The sequence below is a fragment of the Hetaerina americana genome, unplaced genomic scaffold (assembly GCF_022747635.1).
Source record: "Hetaerina americana unplaced genomic scaffold, ioHetAmer1.1.p SCAF_1, whole genome shotgun sequence".
Classification (NCBI taxonomy): domain Eukaryota; kingdom Metazoa; phylum Arthropoda; class Insecta; order Odonata; family Calopterygidae; genus Hetaerina; species Hetaerina americana.
Window position 1 is genome coordinate 74,908,320 of NW_027286069.1, and position 13,729 is coordinate 74,922,048.

Here is a 13,729-nt window from a genome sequence, read left to right on the forward strand (position 1 = left end):
GGAATCGGAGGCGCCCCTCATGCGGAAGATCGCCGACATCCAAGTCTGCGTGGAAGCGTCATTAGCGCCCCACAGGAGAAGCCCAACCAGCGAAGAAGAGGCCAAGGCTGCTCTGTGCGGGAAGGGATTAGATAGTCTCTACAACGCAGAAAAATTGTCCCCGCCTTAATAGCCTTTGTGGCTGGAAAGGCGAAAGGCCGCGATCACGCAATGGACCAAGGCTTTGCCGTAAATAAATCAGATAGAGCAAGATTGGTTTGCACTCGGCAGTTCCCACCGTCCGTGTTGTCTGAAACGGCTTACGTCCCTAGGTCTGTGCAGTGGATCGCATGGATAACGCCGTCGTGTATCCATGGTGTCATCCGTTCACGCGTGCGGTGATGTCAGCAGTGACGTGGCTCGACTCGAGAATGGCAAAGAGCGGTCGCTGTTCCGCGAGGAATGACACCAGGGAGGTGACGAGGGGGGGCTGCCGGGGATGGTGGCAGTAAATATTTGACATCCATTAGAAATGATATGATGATTAAATAATGACATCATGACACATTTTACTTTGTATCTCTTTTTATTTTCATTAACATTACAAAATTTTAGAGTAAAAAAGACAATACCATTCTTCAACAAAAAGTACAATTGCACAATCAGACATTTATAAAAATATATTATACAGTGTGACAAGAAAAAAACCAAAAATGCAGTAAGGAGGTCATTTGCTCCAAGCATCTCAAAGACAAAACAGTGCACTTGGAGACAATGCGAAGAGAAAGTGACACATCCTATTGATCAATGGCAGCTTGAGATACACACCAGAGTGACAAAAGAGCAATAATGAAGGGTCATTCACTTACACAAACATACCACAGAACAGATGCACTCACATGCATACAAGAGTTGACATTTAGTGCTGCTGCAGAGAAAGTTGCGATATGTTCAAAAGTAGAGAGTCAAGGACACTACAACCAGCACATATGAGGGCAAGTCATTAAAATTGACACTGGACATGTACACACAATTACAGGATAATAAGACACAGTTCTAAACACGCTAGGTGAGCACTAACCACAAGACTGTATATGAATATGCTTTAGTTCAACAGAGCAATCGCAAAAAGAATTAAAATATAACTACACAGCAGGGTAAAAACTAGTGCCTTAAGGAGAGACAAAGACAACCTGAGCTCAAATACACATTCAAAAGTAAAGTGAAGTGCATTAGAAGCACCTAAATTCTTAAATTTGGAGTTTCTACCAATATTATTGGAGTATAATAATTTGATCCTATATCATATGTGCAGAATAATTTGGAACCTTTTGGGATATATAACTTGAAAAACCTGGGATATTTTTGAGCCTACATTAAGTAATCTTGGAAAATTAAAGACCTAATAAATTAAATTACACAAGAATTTATGCCTAAAACACTTTACATTTTTAGAGATTGCAGCTCTAAAATGCCATTAATACTTTGAATTTTCCATGAGTACTAATTCATATAAAAAATATAGTGCTGATTTAACCAATGATGTTCTGGATGTAATTCACTACGTGAAAAGGATTGTCATCTCACTAGCATGTATCGAATTTCAATGATTTTTTCCACTGAGGTAAATGTTGATTAATCACTTTGGTCACCTCTTTTATTATTAAAATGATTAGGTGGCAAATGCACACAACAAATTTTTCCAAATTTGATTGAATCAACTCATCTAAGAGAAGTGTGATTGCTCCCTGAATGTACTTGTTAATGCTAACATGAAGTAAAGAACACAAGCTGCAAGCAGAAATATTCTTCTACAATGGCATATTACTATAAAAAATATAAGAAGGGCGAACCTTACTGAAAACTTCAAAAATTCCATTTTCTATTCTCAAATTCTCAAATTTCCAATGACCAATTCCAATTATAAAAAGTGTTCCCCTGCATTTTCCACTCATGCAAAATTGGAGAAACTTGTGTTGAAAACGTAAAACGGGTTTTTTGAGGTCCAACTTCAGGTGCAACCGAATATTTTGAAGGAGAATTTTGTCACTTGTTTACAAAATCATGCGACCAACAAGAACATAAACTCAAAATAAAATAATGGAAATCAAAACAATTTTATTGTTTCAATAAAATTATTTCCTGGTAACAATTTGTTTCATTTTTATATCTGAACGATTCGCACTGAAGCATATCTATACATTTTGAAAAGATCTGGCAAACATTAGTCCCCAATAGACTAATTTAATACCAATTTTGATATCACCATTAACCTACGTATTAGATAGGTTTTAGTTATATCTGCAACAGTAAAAATATTACTTTATCATTAATTGTTCCTTTCGCTAAAACTAAAACATGAAGACTAGTTTGGATCAGATATTTTTGGAAGGTACAGGATCACTTAAGAGTAGAACAAATTATCTTCCTTTCTGGGAAGAACAAGTCCTACTGCAGGTATGAGAGGCATAATTAGGTGTAGAGAAAGGAAAGTGGACTCCTAAAAAACATTCCAAATGACTGTAAATGAATGAATTTAAACATGAGACATCAATTCATTAGACCCATAGTACTTGTGCTAATGACATACAGAATAGCAAATAAAATGTTCACAGGCAAAAATCAATGCCACAAAATGTACACATAGCTTCCAAAAAGAAGATACTTTATCTAACACCTCAAAAAATAAATTTTTTGTACAATATTTTTTTAAAATATCAATAGGAAATATAAGGTGCTATGAAGGACCAGTACTGCAATAGGAAAATAACTGCAACACTGGTTAAATCAACAGTATTTATAGTTAATTTTAGAAGTCATAATTGCATATTGCAACATGAAACAATTTTTCTCTTATCACAACTAAAACTTGTTTTTTGTGCTTAATTTTACTAGATCACATTAGAGGAAGTGAGTGGCCTTCAAACAATCAAGTAATCTTCCACAATTCCAATCTAAGTCAGCATATTCAATATGGTATCGTAATAATATTTAGCATAAAACAACAGCATGCAAGGAATTAGAATATATGATGTTAAGCTCTGATATGCAACATTGCTGCATGGTTATCAACTTAAAACCATTAAATTATTTGATGGAGAAACATAATCCAGGATTTCAGTCTCTATGAACTTCCCACTACAGTACTGTAATCAGATGTAACAATTGAAGGGTTGTTTTAATCACAAAATAAGGACATAACTTCTTCAGAATACAATTTCATTCTTACAGTTACAGCAAAAAATAAATGGCACTGTTTGTTCAACAGAATGTAACAAAACAAATAGTGGTTCTTGAGTGACTAGATGCAATTAAATATGTACTACACAAGGAGACAACACTACAGATTAATACTTACACCTACAAGTACTTTCCCTACAGGCACCCTGACCCCTAATAATCAACCACAAAGAGGACATTTAGAAATATCATGAGCTTAAGAGCTCAATCAAGTCATGAGTAGCTCAGATGCACACACACACACTGATTACATTCCAATGAACTATCTTCAGCCACTTAAGGGAGAAGCATCAATTTGCACTTATCCAGTAGGTCAGAATTGAGAAAAAAGAGATGCAATAACCTCACTTTAAAAGAAAAATATCATCACAGAAATAAATAAGCAACTAATATGATGCAGGGATGCCTTTGATCAAAACTATCGGCTAACCATGGTCATTTTAAATTAAATTTTGTCATGAGTAAATGGACCTGCAACTAATGTATCACCTACTAGCAAGGCAGTAACAGGAGATAGATGCCATGGCATCATTCCTGCTGGGAAGCTTAGATCACAGACACATATCATCAAATTAATACATATGTATGTGCTTGAGCATAGGTGTCTCCCCATTAAAAAAATCATGATCCCAGCCATTCCATTATAATAATCCTATCACATAAACATGGCCACACACTCATTCACACCTTCAAAATACCAATCATATGCACAAATAAATAACAGTACTAAGTTAACAAAACACCACACTAGAGTATGACAAGCGATTGGCACAAATTCGCACAACCAAATAACAGGCTGACACCTATAGCGAAGGCATAATGGAAAGATGTCCTTGAATCAAGTTGATATGGCTATTGTGCCAACATTTCCATTTCGATGTATTTTCAATAATTACTGGACAAGAATGTACATCTCCTTTTAATAAATAATGCCACATAATTTCTTTCCTTCAAAAAAGGATAAAGGCCTTTGTGGAGCATGGAAATCAAAACCACTACTCCAGAATACTCATCTTAAGGACTGAACTCCAACGATTTCAAGAAAAACCAGAAATAGGAGCTTGGAAACATACTCCTGAACAGTATTGCCACAGGTTAACTACAATCTTCTTATACTGGGTCATGTGAGCATGTGCGTTGTATTTATTGAGCTAGCTTACCACACTAAAGTGATAATCTTTAATTTATTCTTAGCCAATGATCACAAACATATGATTCTTTGCACACTTAGTACAAAAGTGAATCATAATAATTACAGCAATAGGATTTTCATAGAGATCCACTATACTGAAAATTCACCCAACTATACAAGAACGCAGACTGTCCTAATGAGTTGGATTAAAGCTGCCCATTAATCTTTTTTCCCCAGAAACAACCACTTTTCCAAGCAAAGGAAAAACATGAAATTTCTTCTCCTCAGAAGGAAAAAATGAAATAGATTATAACTTAGACAGACAAAAGGAGAAATGAGCAAGAGACATTGGCTCCATTTTTCCTCACAATTACCCTTTATAGTGTAATGTGCACATTTAAAACGATGAGCACAGCTTATCTCAGAAACCACCTCTGGCTGCACTTGATGCAGGAATGACCGCTTTTGATTTCTACACCTAAGCTTGCACAAGCATCCACTTCATGACAGGGAGGGGATTTTTTAAGCTAGGGGTAGGTGCATAAAAGATGGTATATGCAGGTAATTGAGTATAATTCATAAGAGAGCTCTTATGAATCTCCTTGCCCTGGTGTCTTCTTTCCACCTCTTGGCCTTATGGACTCTGATATCTGCCACATGGCCTCCTCACAGAGGAATTCATCAAAGTTGTTGAAAAAGGCAATTATCCTTTCATTTTTCTTGAAACTGTATTGGCTGTTAAGAAAATGAACAATACTGTACTTATTGTTTACCATGAAACAGCAACTAATAATTTCCTCATTAAGTAAAATAGTTTTCAACTTTTATCTCATATTTTAGTTATATGAAGCAGGGTGACCACTCGTTTTATGAGTTCCCAATTTCCATCCCATATTCCTGGCTTTAAGAATCAAATCCCAACTTTTTAAAGTAGATTGCCTTTTTTCCTGATTTTTTTTAATTTAGCAACACAATAGCAGTGACTGCCACATTTCTCAATTTTCTCAACAGAGTAGCCACCCTGTAAAGATTCGACTACCTTAAAATAAGAAAAATCAAGAGAGAAGTCATAAAAAAAGTCTCAATTTTCAACAATGACAAACATTTTGATTAATTAATTCACATTCACTTACTAAACAATTTATGTTTCAATATTTACCAAGAAAATATTTCAATCAAAGAGGAACTTATAAGATATATACTAACCATTTCTTAAACTTCTTCATGTTTTCCACAATATTAAATTGCTGCCACCTCTTAGAGAAGTTAACTGTACCATCAGCTAATAGGTCACTATTTCCAATGTGGACAAATGTCAAGTCTTGAAGGACCAGACCTCTGGTGTGATATAATATATGAAAAAAAGTATCAATCAGTAGACTAGAAAAGTCAAAATATTTGCAAATATTGCATTATAAGTGTGAAAATACATGATAAAAAGTAAATAATGGCCAGTTCTTTGTTTATTCATTTACCTTGCTTTTTAGAGTTGAAAGTTCAGGTTTTCAGATTAAAATGGGGAATGTTTCAATAAAGTAACTCAAAACAATTAAGATTTAGCATTTAAATGCTCTTGTACATACTAAATTTTCTTATTCAACTCAGTAAAATAGTATTAGCATATTTGAATATTTATAAGCCAATGACCATAGGCTTACATTATTTTAAGAGATAGTTGGGCTTTTACTTCCTGGAATTCCATTATAATGATAATAGGGGAAGTGACACACGAGACTGCACTTACACAGAATTTGGCAATAAAAATCTATTCTGGGGGGACTAAAAGCATCATGTGTCACTTTCTTATTGTATTTATAAGTTGAGCATATTAGGGATTTAAATATTTGCTAAGGGACAACCAGAATCTAGGATTCACAGGTGAAATTTTCTCTGGGAAATATGAAGGTCATTACACTAACATATGAGTAATCCACTATAACAATGATCCCGAAGCAGTTAGAAAGATGGCATAGCTATATTATGGTGAGAGTTCAGATGTACAAGAGAAAAAACATAAAAGGTACCATTGAAGATGTGTACTTTGGCCAAAAAACGAGGACATGAAAACTAAATTGAGTTCGTGGAATATGTACATCAAAAGTGCATAATAAATGCTTAAAACATAAATAATATGCAATCCTTACAATTTTTCTTTTCATACATTTTAAATCTGAAAGAAATACTTCCTTAAAATATGTAAACTTAAGCATAGTGTATGAAGAGTCAAATGCTGTAATTAAACTCACATTTAAAAATATATGATGTTTTCAGTGAATGAAAATTAATTTGAAATATTTTAGGATTCATAAGGAACAGAAGAAATAAAAAGAAAACAAATGTTTGAGAAAATAGTCAGCAAGAGATGGTGGAATGTCAGGCAGACCCATGGGACCTCAAATACAAAAGAAAACTCTGGTGTCAGTACTGCCATGTTAAAACATGCTAGTTTCACTTTAAGTGTGAAACATCAAAAATAAAAGCAATATATCGTGAGGCTGACATCTGCACCAAGTAGTAAGTAGGATTTAGGTTGTACATTGGTGAGTCAAATGAAAACTATGTATTTTTTAAATGCAATCCATTGATCAAAAGTGGAACACAAGTGTACCATTTGTAGGCATAGTCTCTCTGACATTTAGCACACCTCTGGATGTGGAAGAGTATCAAAGCAAAGATCAATGAAGGTCTCTACTGTTTCACAGGCAGAATAAGGTTAAGCATTGTCATTTTGCAAAATGAAACCTGCAGTCAGGTGCCCACGTCACTTTGATCTGATTACAGGCTGAAGATGATTTTTCAATATACCAGAATATGAGAGAGGTACCGGTGATGGTGGATTCCCTATGCCTGTAGTGTTCCAAGGTAAGACCTCATTCATCTTAACAGAGAGAAACTATAACCTTCCCAACTGATAGCTGCACCCGAAACTTATTTAGTTTAGGGGATGAGGAAGTGGTTTTCCTTGCTTGCTCTCTTGTTTTGGGCTGGCGGTAGTGGACCCCGGTTTCATCTTCTGTAACGATTCTTATAAGGAATCCATCTCCTTCTACGTCAAAGTGCCGCTCTTTCAGTTCTGGAGTGAGATGCCATGGCACACATCTAGCAGAAACTGTGAAACTTAAGTGCATCATGAATAGTGTTATGCACTGATCCATGACTAATGTTAAAATTTAAGGCTATTTCATCCAACCTGTAAGACCTGCCGCTCAACCTCCTGCCTCTTAGAGGTTTCAATGGCATGGTGATTGCCCATCACAATAGCTTCAGGGGCTACATAAACTCTGGTGTCACAGTATGGTGTGCCTGTCCTGGGTGCGGAGCATATTCCACAGAAGTCACACTGTTTCTGAACTTCCACCTTCACTGGTACACTTGCTGCAGTGATAAACATGCCTCACTATACTGGACTTTCATTTGCAGATGGATTTCAATAGGTTTCGTACCTTCACTGCCCAGGAAATGTATGACAATTTGGTTCTTCATTGGAGCATGTTACAAGTGGGGCAGTCATTGTAAACTGGTATTGTGGTAGCATTTCATTGGCCTGCAGCATGCTGCCACCTGTGGACATTCTTTAAAGTATTGGTCACAATATTGCCAACTTACAGACCAATGGCATGGGAAATTGAACGTTAATTACGTTTTAAAGGTTTTCATTTGACTCCTCAAATTATAGCATCTATGAAATTATTGGCTATCATTGTGATGATGATTCTGATTCGCTTAACATGAATATAAATGTTTGAGATGAAAGTTTGAGTCTTCCGTCTAGTTGTCTATCATATTTTCATCTTAATGAACATTTAAATAATACTTAAACCTCTAAGACCTGTCATTTATTAATAGTTCTTTAAATTATTTTTGCAAAATATAACAAAAGTTAGTGGAATAGACTAGGAGAATAAGCAGCTGGAAAGTTGTCTCCATTATTTCAGGAAAATAAACTGAAGTTTACTTACATATAAGGAATACATGGTGGGTTAGTTTCTGCCAAAGCCTGACGGTATGCACGAAAAGAACATGATGAGTCAATGAGAGCACAATATTCCTTTAGGGTGTCTGCTACATGCCGCTGTTGCCATTCCAGGCGACGCACTGGTGCTGAATCCAAGGCTGACAAAAGTGCCAGATAAGAGTTGAAGTTATTCAGCCTGCGTAAGTGACGCATAACTTTTGTAAATTTAGCCACATGGCGCTCCCGTTCTTTTGCATCACTTTGTTCGAGGATACGGGACCTAGCCCTGCAAGTCAAAGAATGAAATCATCATGCATTTTGCTCATTTCATCTATCAGCAGTCATGTTTAGTGAAAAGGTATTAAAGCAGCAAATTCAAATCAGAATTATGTGGCATCATTATCTAGCAATCTTCAGCATTAAGCAATGATCACTTCTTTAAAAGTGATGTGTATTGATTAATTAAGAAGTTTTTATATTTAATATTTTATGAATTACATGCGTAAAATTTAAGTAACATTTGATAATATTAATTATAATTGCAGAGGGTATGTTTTATTGGAGTGAATTCACTCCGATAAGTCATGAGTTATTTGACTGTTGGTCAGTGATTTAGTCGGGGTGTGCAAAGTCTTGTCATCATCTATTAATAAATAAAATTCTAGCATAAATAAAAAGTTACAATTTAAATTTAAATTTACAAATGAAATTCGGGCGGCATAGATAATAGTTTCTCACATACATTGTGTAACTAATATGGATTTTTGGACAATTTCCACCATGACAAAATGCTTGTATTTGCCATTAAACATATTTAGTAGATTTAACAAAAATTAGTTAGTTGGATATCAGAGGTAGGATTTTGCTTATTAATTATTAAAGCTTTTTACTCCATGGATAGCTATTCTGACATAATTTTGTCATATCTGGTCACTTACTAACTAATAATGTACTTTCATGGGAAAGCATTCACTGGTTTTATTAGTTAATTATTTAATAACCAGTTAAAACAGTTAAATATTGTAATGTAATTCATTTGAAAAATACTTTGCTCACTTGCCCAAATAATTTGCTGACAAATAAGTGATGGTAAATTAACAGCATTAATCACTTAAAACATGAAAATATTAAATTGATTGATGAATTTGAGAAAAATTTATCCATTAATAAATTTAAGGATATATCACAAATACACTTTTTATTAAAAAAAACTGATGCATTATTTGCAGAATCACACTCTTGATCAGGTTTACAATGGTCATGTAAAGGATTATTATTGCAATCTTTTCCTCAAATATTTTTCCCTTGCTTTTCTCACCAATAAGACATTTTGTTGAAGTGCTCTGTGAAACGAGTCAAGTTCGGGCTTCTCTCTTCATTCTGCTCCTTGGCCCATACCAAAACCTCAGGAATCTCAATTCGTGCAAATAGACTGGCATCCAAAAGAGTCATCTGCTCAGCCACTCGTTCAGATTTGAAGTCAAGCAAAGATGATTGTCTGTAATGAGTAATTCATCAAATAGTTACGCATTTATACTACTAAATACAATAATTAATCAACCAAGTTAAAAACACAAGGAAACAGCACATTTCACCTTTATAATGTGCTAAATCGACTTAATTGGATTGATGATGTCATGAATTCCTTATGGCCAAGGTAAGTTACCAGCACTGCTAACATTGTAATCTCATGACCTAAATTTATATTCATATATACCTGAACAGCTTATACTAGTGATAGCTAACATTTTACCTATTTACATATGAGCAAAATGAGTGATGTTTTTTTATGTTTAGACTTAAGTTTGTCAACCATTACTCAGCTGTCCTCTATTCTTGTGTCATAATCATTGACAATATGGCAATGGCTACACCATAATAAAAGGTTCAGCTAGTTCATTTTCCATCAGAAGAGCATGATTTTTAAACCACAACATTGGAATCCATTATTTAATTTACCAGTATTGTTCAAGTATTCACTCAATACTTCTGAAAATTTTATATTAGTTAAGTCAATCTACTATGGTGCACATTAGTTACATGCAAGTAGGCAATATATTAAATCATCTGCTACATTTGCATTACTCCATTGATCATGGGAATTAATAATGAAAAGTAATCATGACAGTGTGGCTAAGTATTCCCTTATGAAAAGAGGAAGTAATGATTCTGATTTGAAAAAGTTATTGCCATTGTGAATGAATGCTCAATAAAATTAACAGTGACTTAGAATTAGCTTCCTGTGTAGTGATAAAAGAGAATCTCACCCCTAGTCAAAAAGCAAACTTCCATTTTAATGCAAGCAAAAGAAAAGGAAGGTCAAGAAATGCAGTCATTTACATGTGTTCAAAGGACCCCAGAAAAAATTTGTTAATACGGGAAAATGCAAACTGCAGGAAAATGCGATTTGTGGGAAAAGAAAATATATCACTTTTACATGATTGATTACTGGAGTAATTAAAATATGAAACACATAAACTTCATCATGTTTGAATGAGAAGTCATTTTCATTCTTCATAATTTCAACTTATGAGCGAAATGAAAAGCCTACCTCAGATGTTCTTACAGTGTATAAATTACGTAGCTAACTCCTGGTCGCACAATATTTTCATTTCATAGTACAAATCTTTTCCTGTCAAACTGAGATTATGAGTTTATGTAGTTCCTCATTATGCAATTACAGGGTTTGACAGAGTGGAATATGGTACAAGACAACTCTATACACTATAAACAGCAAGGAAAAATCAATTGAAAAGAGATACTGTTTCATTTTCTGTTCCAAAAAGATTAATTCCTCATATTTCAAAACCCTAATTTATGGTTTCTAAACTTTTCAATTAGAAAATTTTCACTGTATTAAGCAAATTTAAGTTTGGAAACTATGTCAGCAAATTACTTGAATATGATAAGTAAATATTTTCTAGAAAATAAAATGTAGCTTCATTGCAAATTATGGCTGTTAGCCACTAACTGAAATAGTAGCGGCAAGGAAGGAAAGAAGGAATGCCTCTTGCTGGGATTAATGTACTCATGACAAATGGGATATCATATAACCCCATTACATCAACATGCTATACCATAATGAAACTTAATCCTGAAAAATAATAACAGAAAATAGTACAGAGTTAAAACAGTTAACTGCTACATTCTTAACATGCATTAGAAAAGCTGAGATTCAACCCTGAATACCATTGAACAAAATAAAGAAAATTTGTTTCTAAAATTTCTGCACTCAAATTATCTAAAATTAAAATTTACTCAAAAATATATTCAATGCAGAAGGCACCTATAATGTGAAAACATGAGAAAAATATATAATATTTTGAGAATACAAAAGGAAAGTCTCACCTAGTGTAAACATTGAGGGAAGGCAACAATATGGGAGGGGCTTCATGAAGTCTCTTGGCTTCACAACGCTCCAAGAGTTTAAGTCGAAAAATGCGAGCCATTGTGAGGTCTCCCGAGCATACAAGTTGCTGCTCATAGTCCACCAGTGTGTTTAGCAGAGGACCATCCAAGTCAGATACCCTGAAACACAAAATAATAAAAAAATCGTTCACAACAAAGGTAAAAATATAATTTATTAAACAAACTAATATGCATCAAAAAATAATAATATATGTTCCAATTACTTCTTTTGGTGTGTTCAAATGCCCACAAGAGTGACAGAATCTCCAAATGTATAAAAACTTGATTCTAAAAAGTATTTATTCAATGGTTAGTGATTTAATTTATATTCAGCTATTTTCTAAGCCGTATTTTGTTAACATAGTGGTCTATCCCATACTCTGAAGCAAATGTTTATCAACAACTCTAATGTAAGTGGTGCAGACCTTTCTGAAGACAAGAAGTTTATTTTTTGGTCCATTAGACTTGGATTTACGGAAGAGAATGGGGAAGAGTTTTGCATTGAGTGCATTCCTGTTCCATTGGGAAAACTTGGACAGGTGGATTGAAGCTTTTGGGCTGTGGAAGCAAATGCAATTATTGGTCAATTGAAAAGATAGGGTAAGGACTGAGAATACTTGGGAAAAATTAAGGAAAAGAGAACTTTGGGGGAAAATTAGGAAGAAAAAAGTGAGCTGGATAGAGTATGTACTACGAGGTAATGGTATGCTAAAGGATGTAATTGAGGATATGGTTGAAGGACACATGAAAAGGGAGAAAAGAAGAATCAGGATGATGGATGACTCTAGAAGAGAAATATAACAATATAAACTGAAAAAGATGATAGAGGAAAGACAGTTGAACAGAAAGCTGTGACAAATGGTTACCCACCCTACTTCAGAAGCTGATGACCTATGATGGTGGATTTTATTTGAAGAATAAGTTATGAAAATGTTATTTATAAATAAAAAGGTATAATTAATGAGAAAATTGTTTCAGGGTCTTGGATTTGTAAGCCACTAGGCTTTACCTGCACTAGCTGAAAATCCTTGCTGAGATAGATTTGTATTCATCAAATAAGGATTTCATGTTAACAATTTATGACCCTGCTTTGCCAAGCTTTAGCCTCAGGCTTAGGTCAGCAGGTGCCGGTATTAGATAACAACTTGGAACATATCATTAAAAAATATCATAGTCACAATAAATCAAATGATTCAATCTAAATCTATGTACAATACTATTTCTTGGTTTATATTTTTTAAATGACTCTGCAAACATCACTGGAAAAATATGCATGCAAAATGGAAACGAATGACCTATACATCTGCCACGTATTCTAAATACTGTGCACTGTGACAGCTGGACATATAAATATATTTTTATTATAAATACTATTGTCTGCAGTAAAATAACGAAAAATACATCAACATACAATATGTACTAATCAATTAGTTTTTTCAATCATATTCTACCTGCTTTAAAACAGTATGTTTTCAGGACAAAGTTACCATAAAAAATGGGAATGAAGGTACTATAAGCCAATGCATTTTGAAAAGAAATTATATTTTAACCTTCCTTGGCTTGCGATTAAGGTTTAAAATTCGAGCAGCATGATAATTAACCTAGTCATTATCTTAGGAAGAACAATACTCAACTGGCTACCATATATTTTTTGTCATATTTTGATTTCTCATACAGATGAAATCTTGTTAGTGTCAGCCTTGACTTGAGTTTCTTAATTCAGCTAACAGTGAAAGTATCACACACACATGGTTCAATGCCTGCCACCAACCAACAGTTTGTTTTTAGCAAGTAATAATAATCACATCCAAATGTGTACAGACTTAACTAATGTATTGAAGGGAATTTTTCTTTTTTATTTTAAAATGGATGTCTTAACATACACCATGTACAGACAGAATACTATATTCAAGATAAGCACTGCCAAATGTAGAGCGCAAATATAACCAAAAACTGAAGACAAGTCCTTGGGAGCATAATATAGCAAATGCTTAATTTTGTAGATGATGTAGAAT

At 34.2% G+C, this 13,729-nt stretch overlaps 1 protein-coding gene across 1 annotated transcript in view; it reads right to left on the reverse strand.

Moving 5' to 3' along the window:
• Positions 1-599: 599 nt before the first annotated feature.
• The window catches only part of C3G (C3G guanyl-nucleotide exchange factor), a 46,294-nt gene continuing 33,164 nt past the window's right edge, over positions 600-13,729 (reverse strand). Inside the window, exons 13-17 of the mRNA XM_071583595.1 lie at positions 11,655-11,834; positions 9,625-9,804; positions 8,311-8,592; positions 5,558-5,689; positions 600-5,086 (exon numbers count right to left, since the gene is read on the reverse strand). Of these exons, the coding sequence (XP_071439696.1) occupies positions 4,942-5,086; positions 5,558-5,689; positions 8,311-8,592; positions 9,625-9,804; positions 11,655-11,834 (919 nt within the window). The 3' untranslated portion in view covers positions 600-4,941. The remainder of the gene's footprint in view (positions 5,087-5,557; positions 5,690-8,310; positions 8,593-9,624; positions 9,805-11,654; positions 11,835-13,729) is intronic.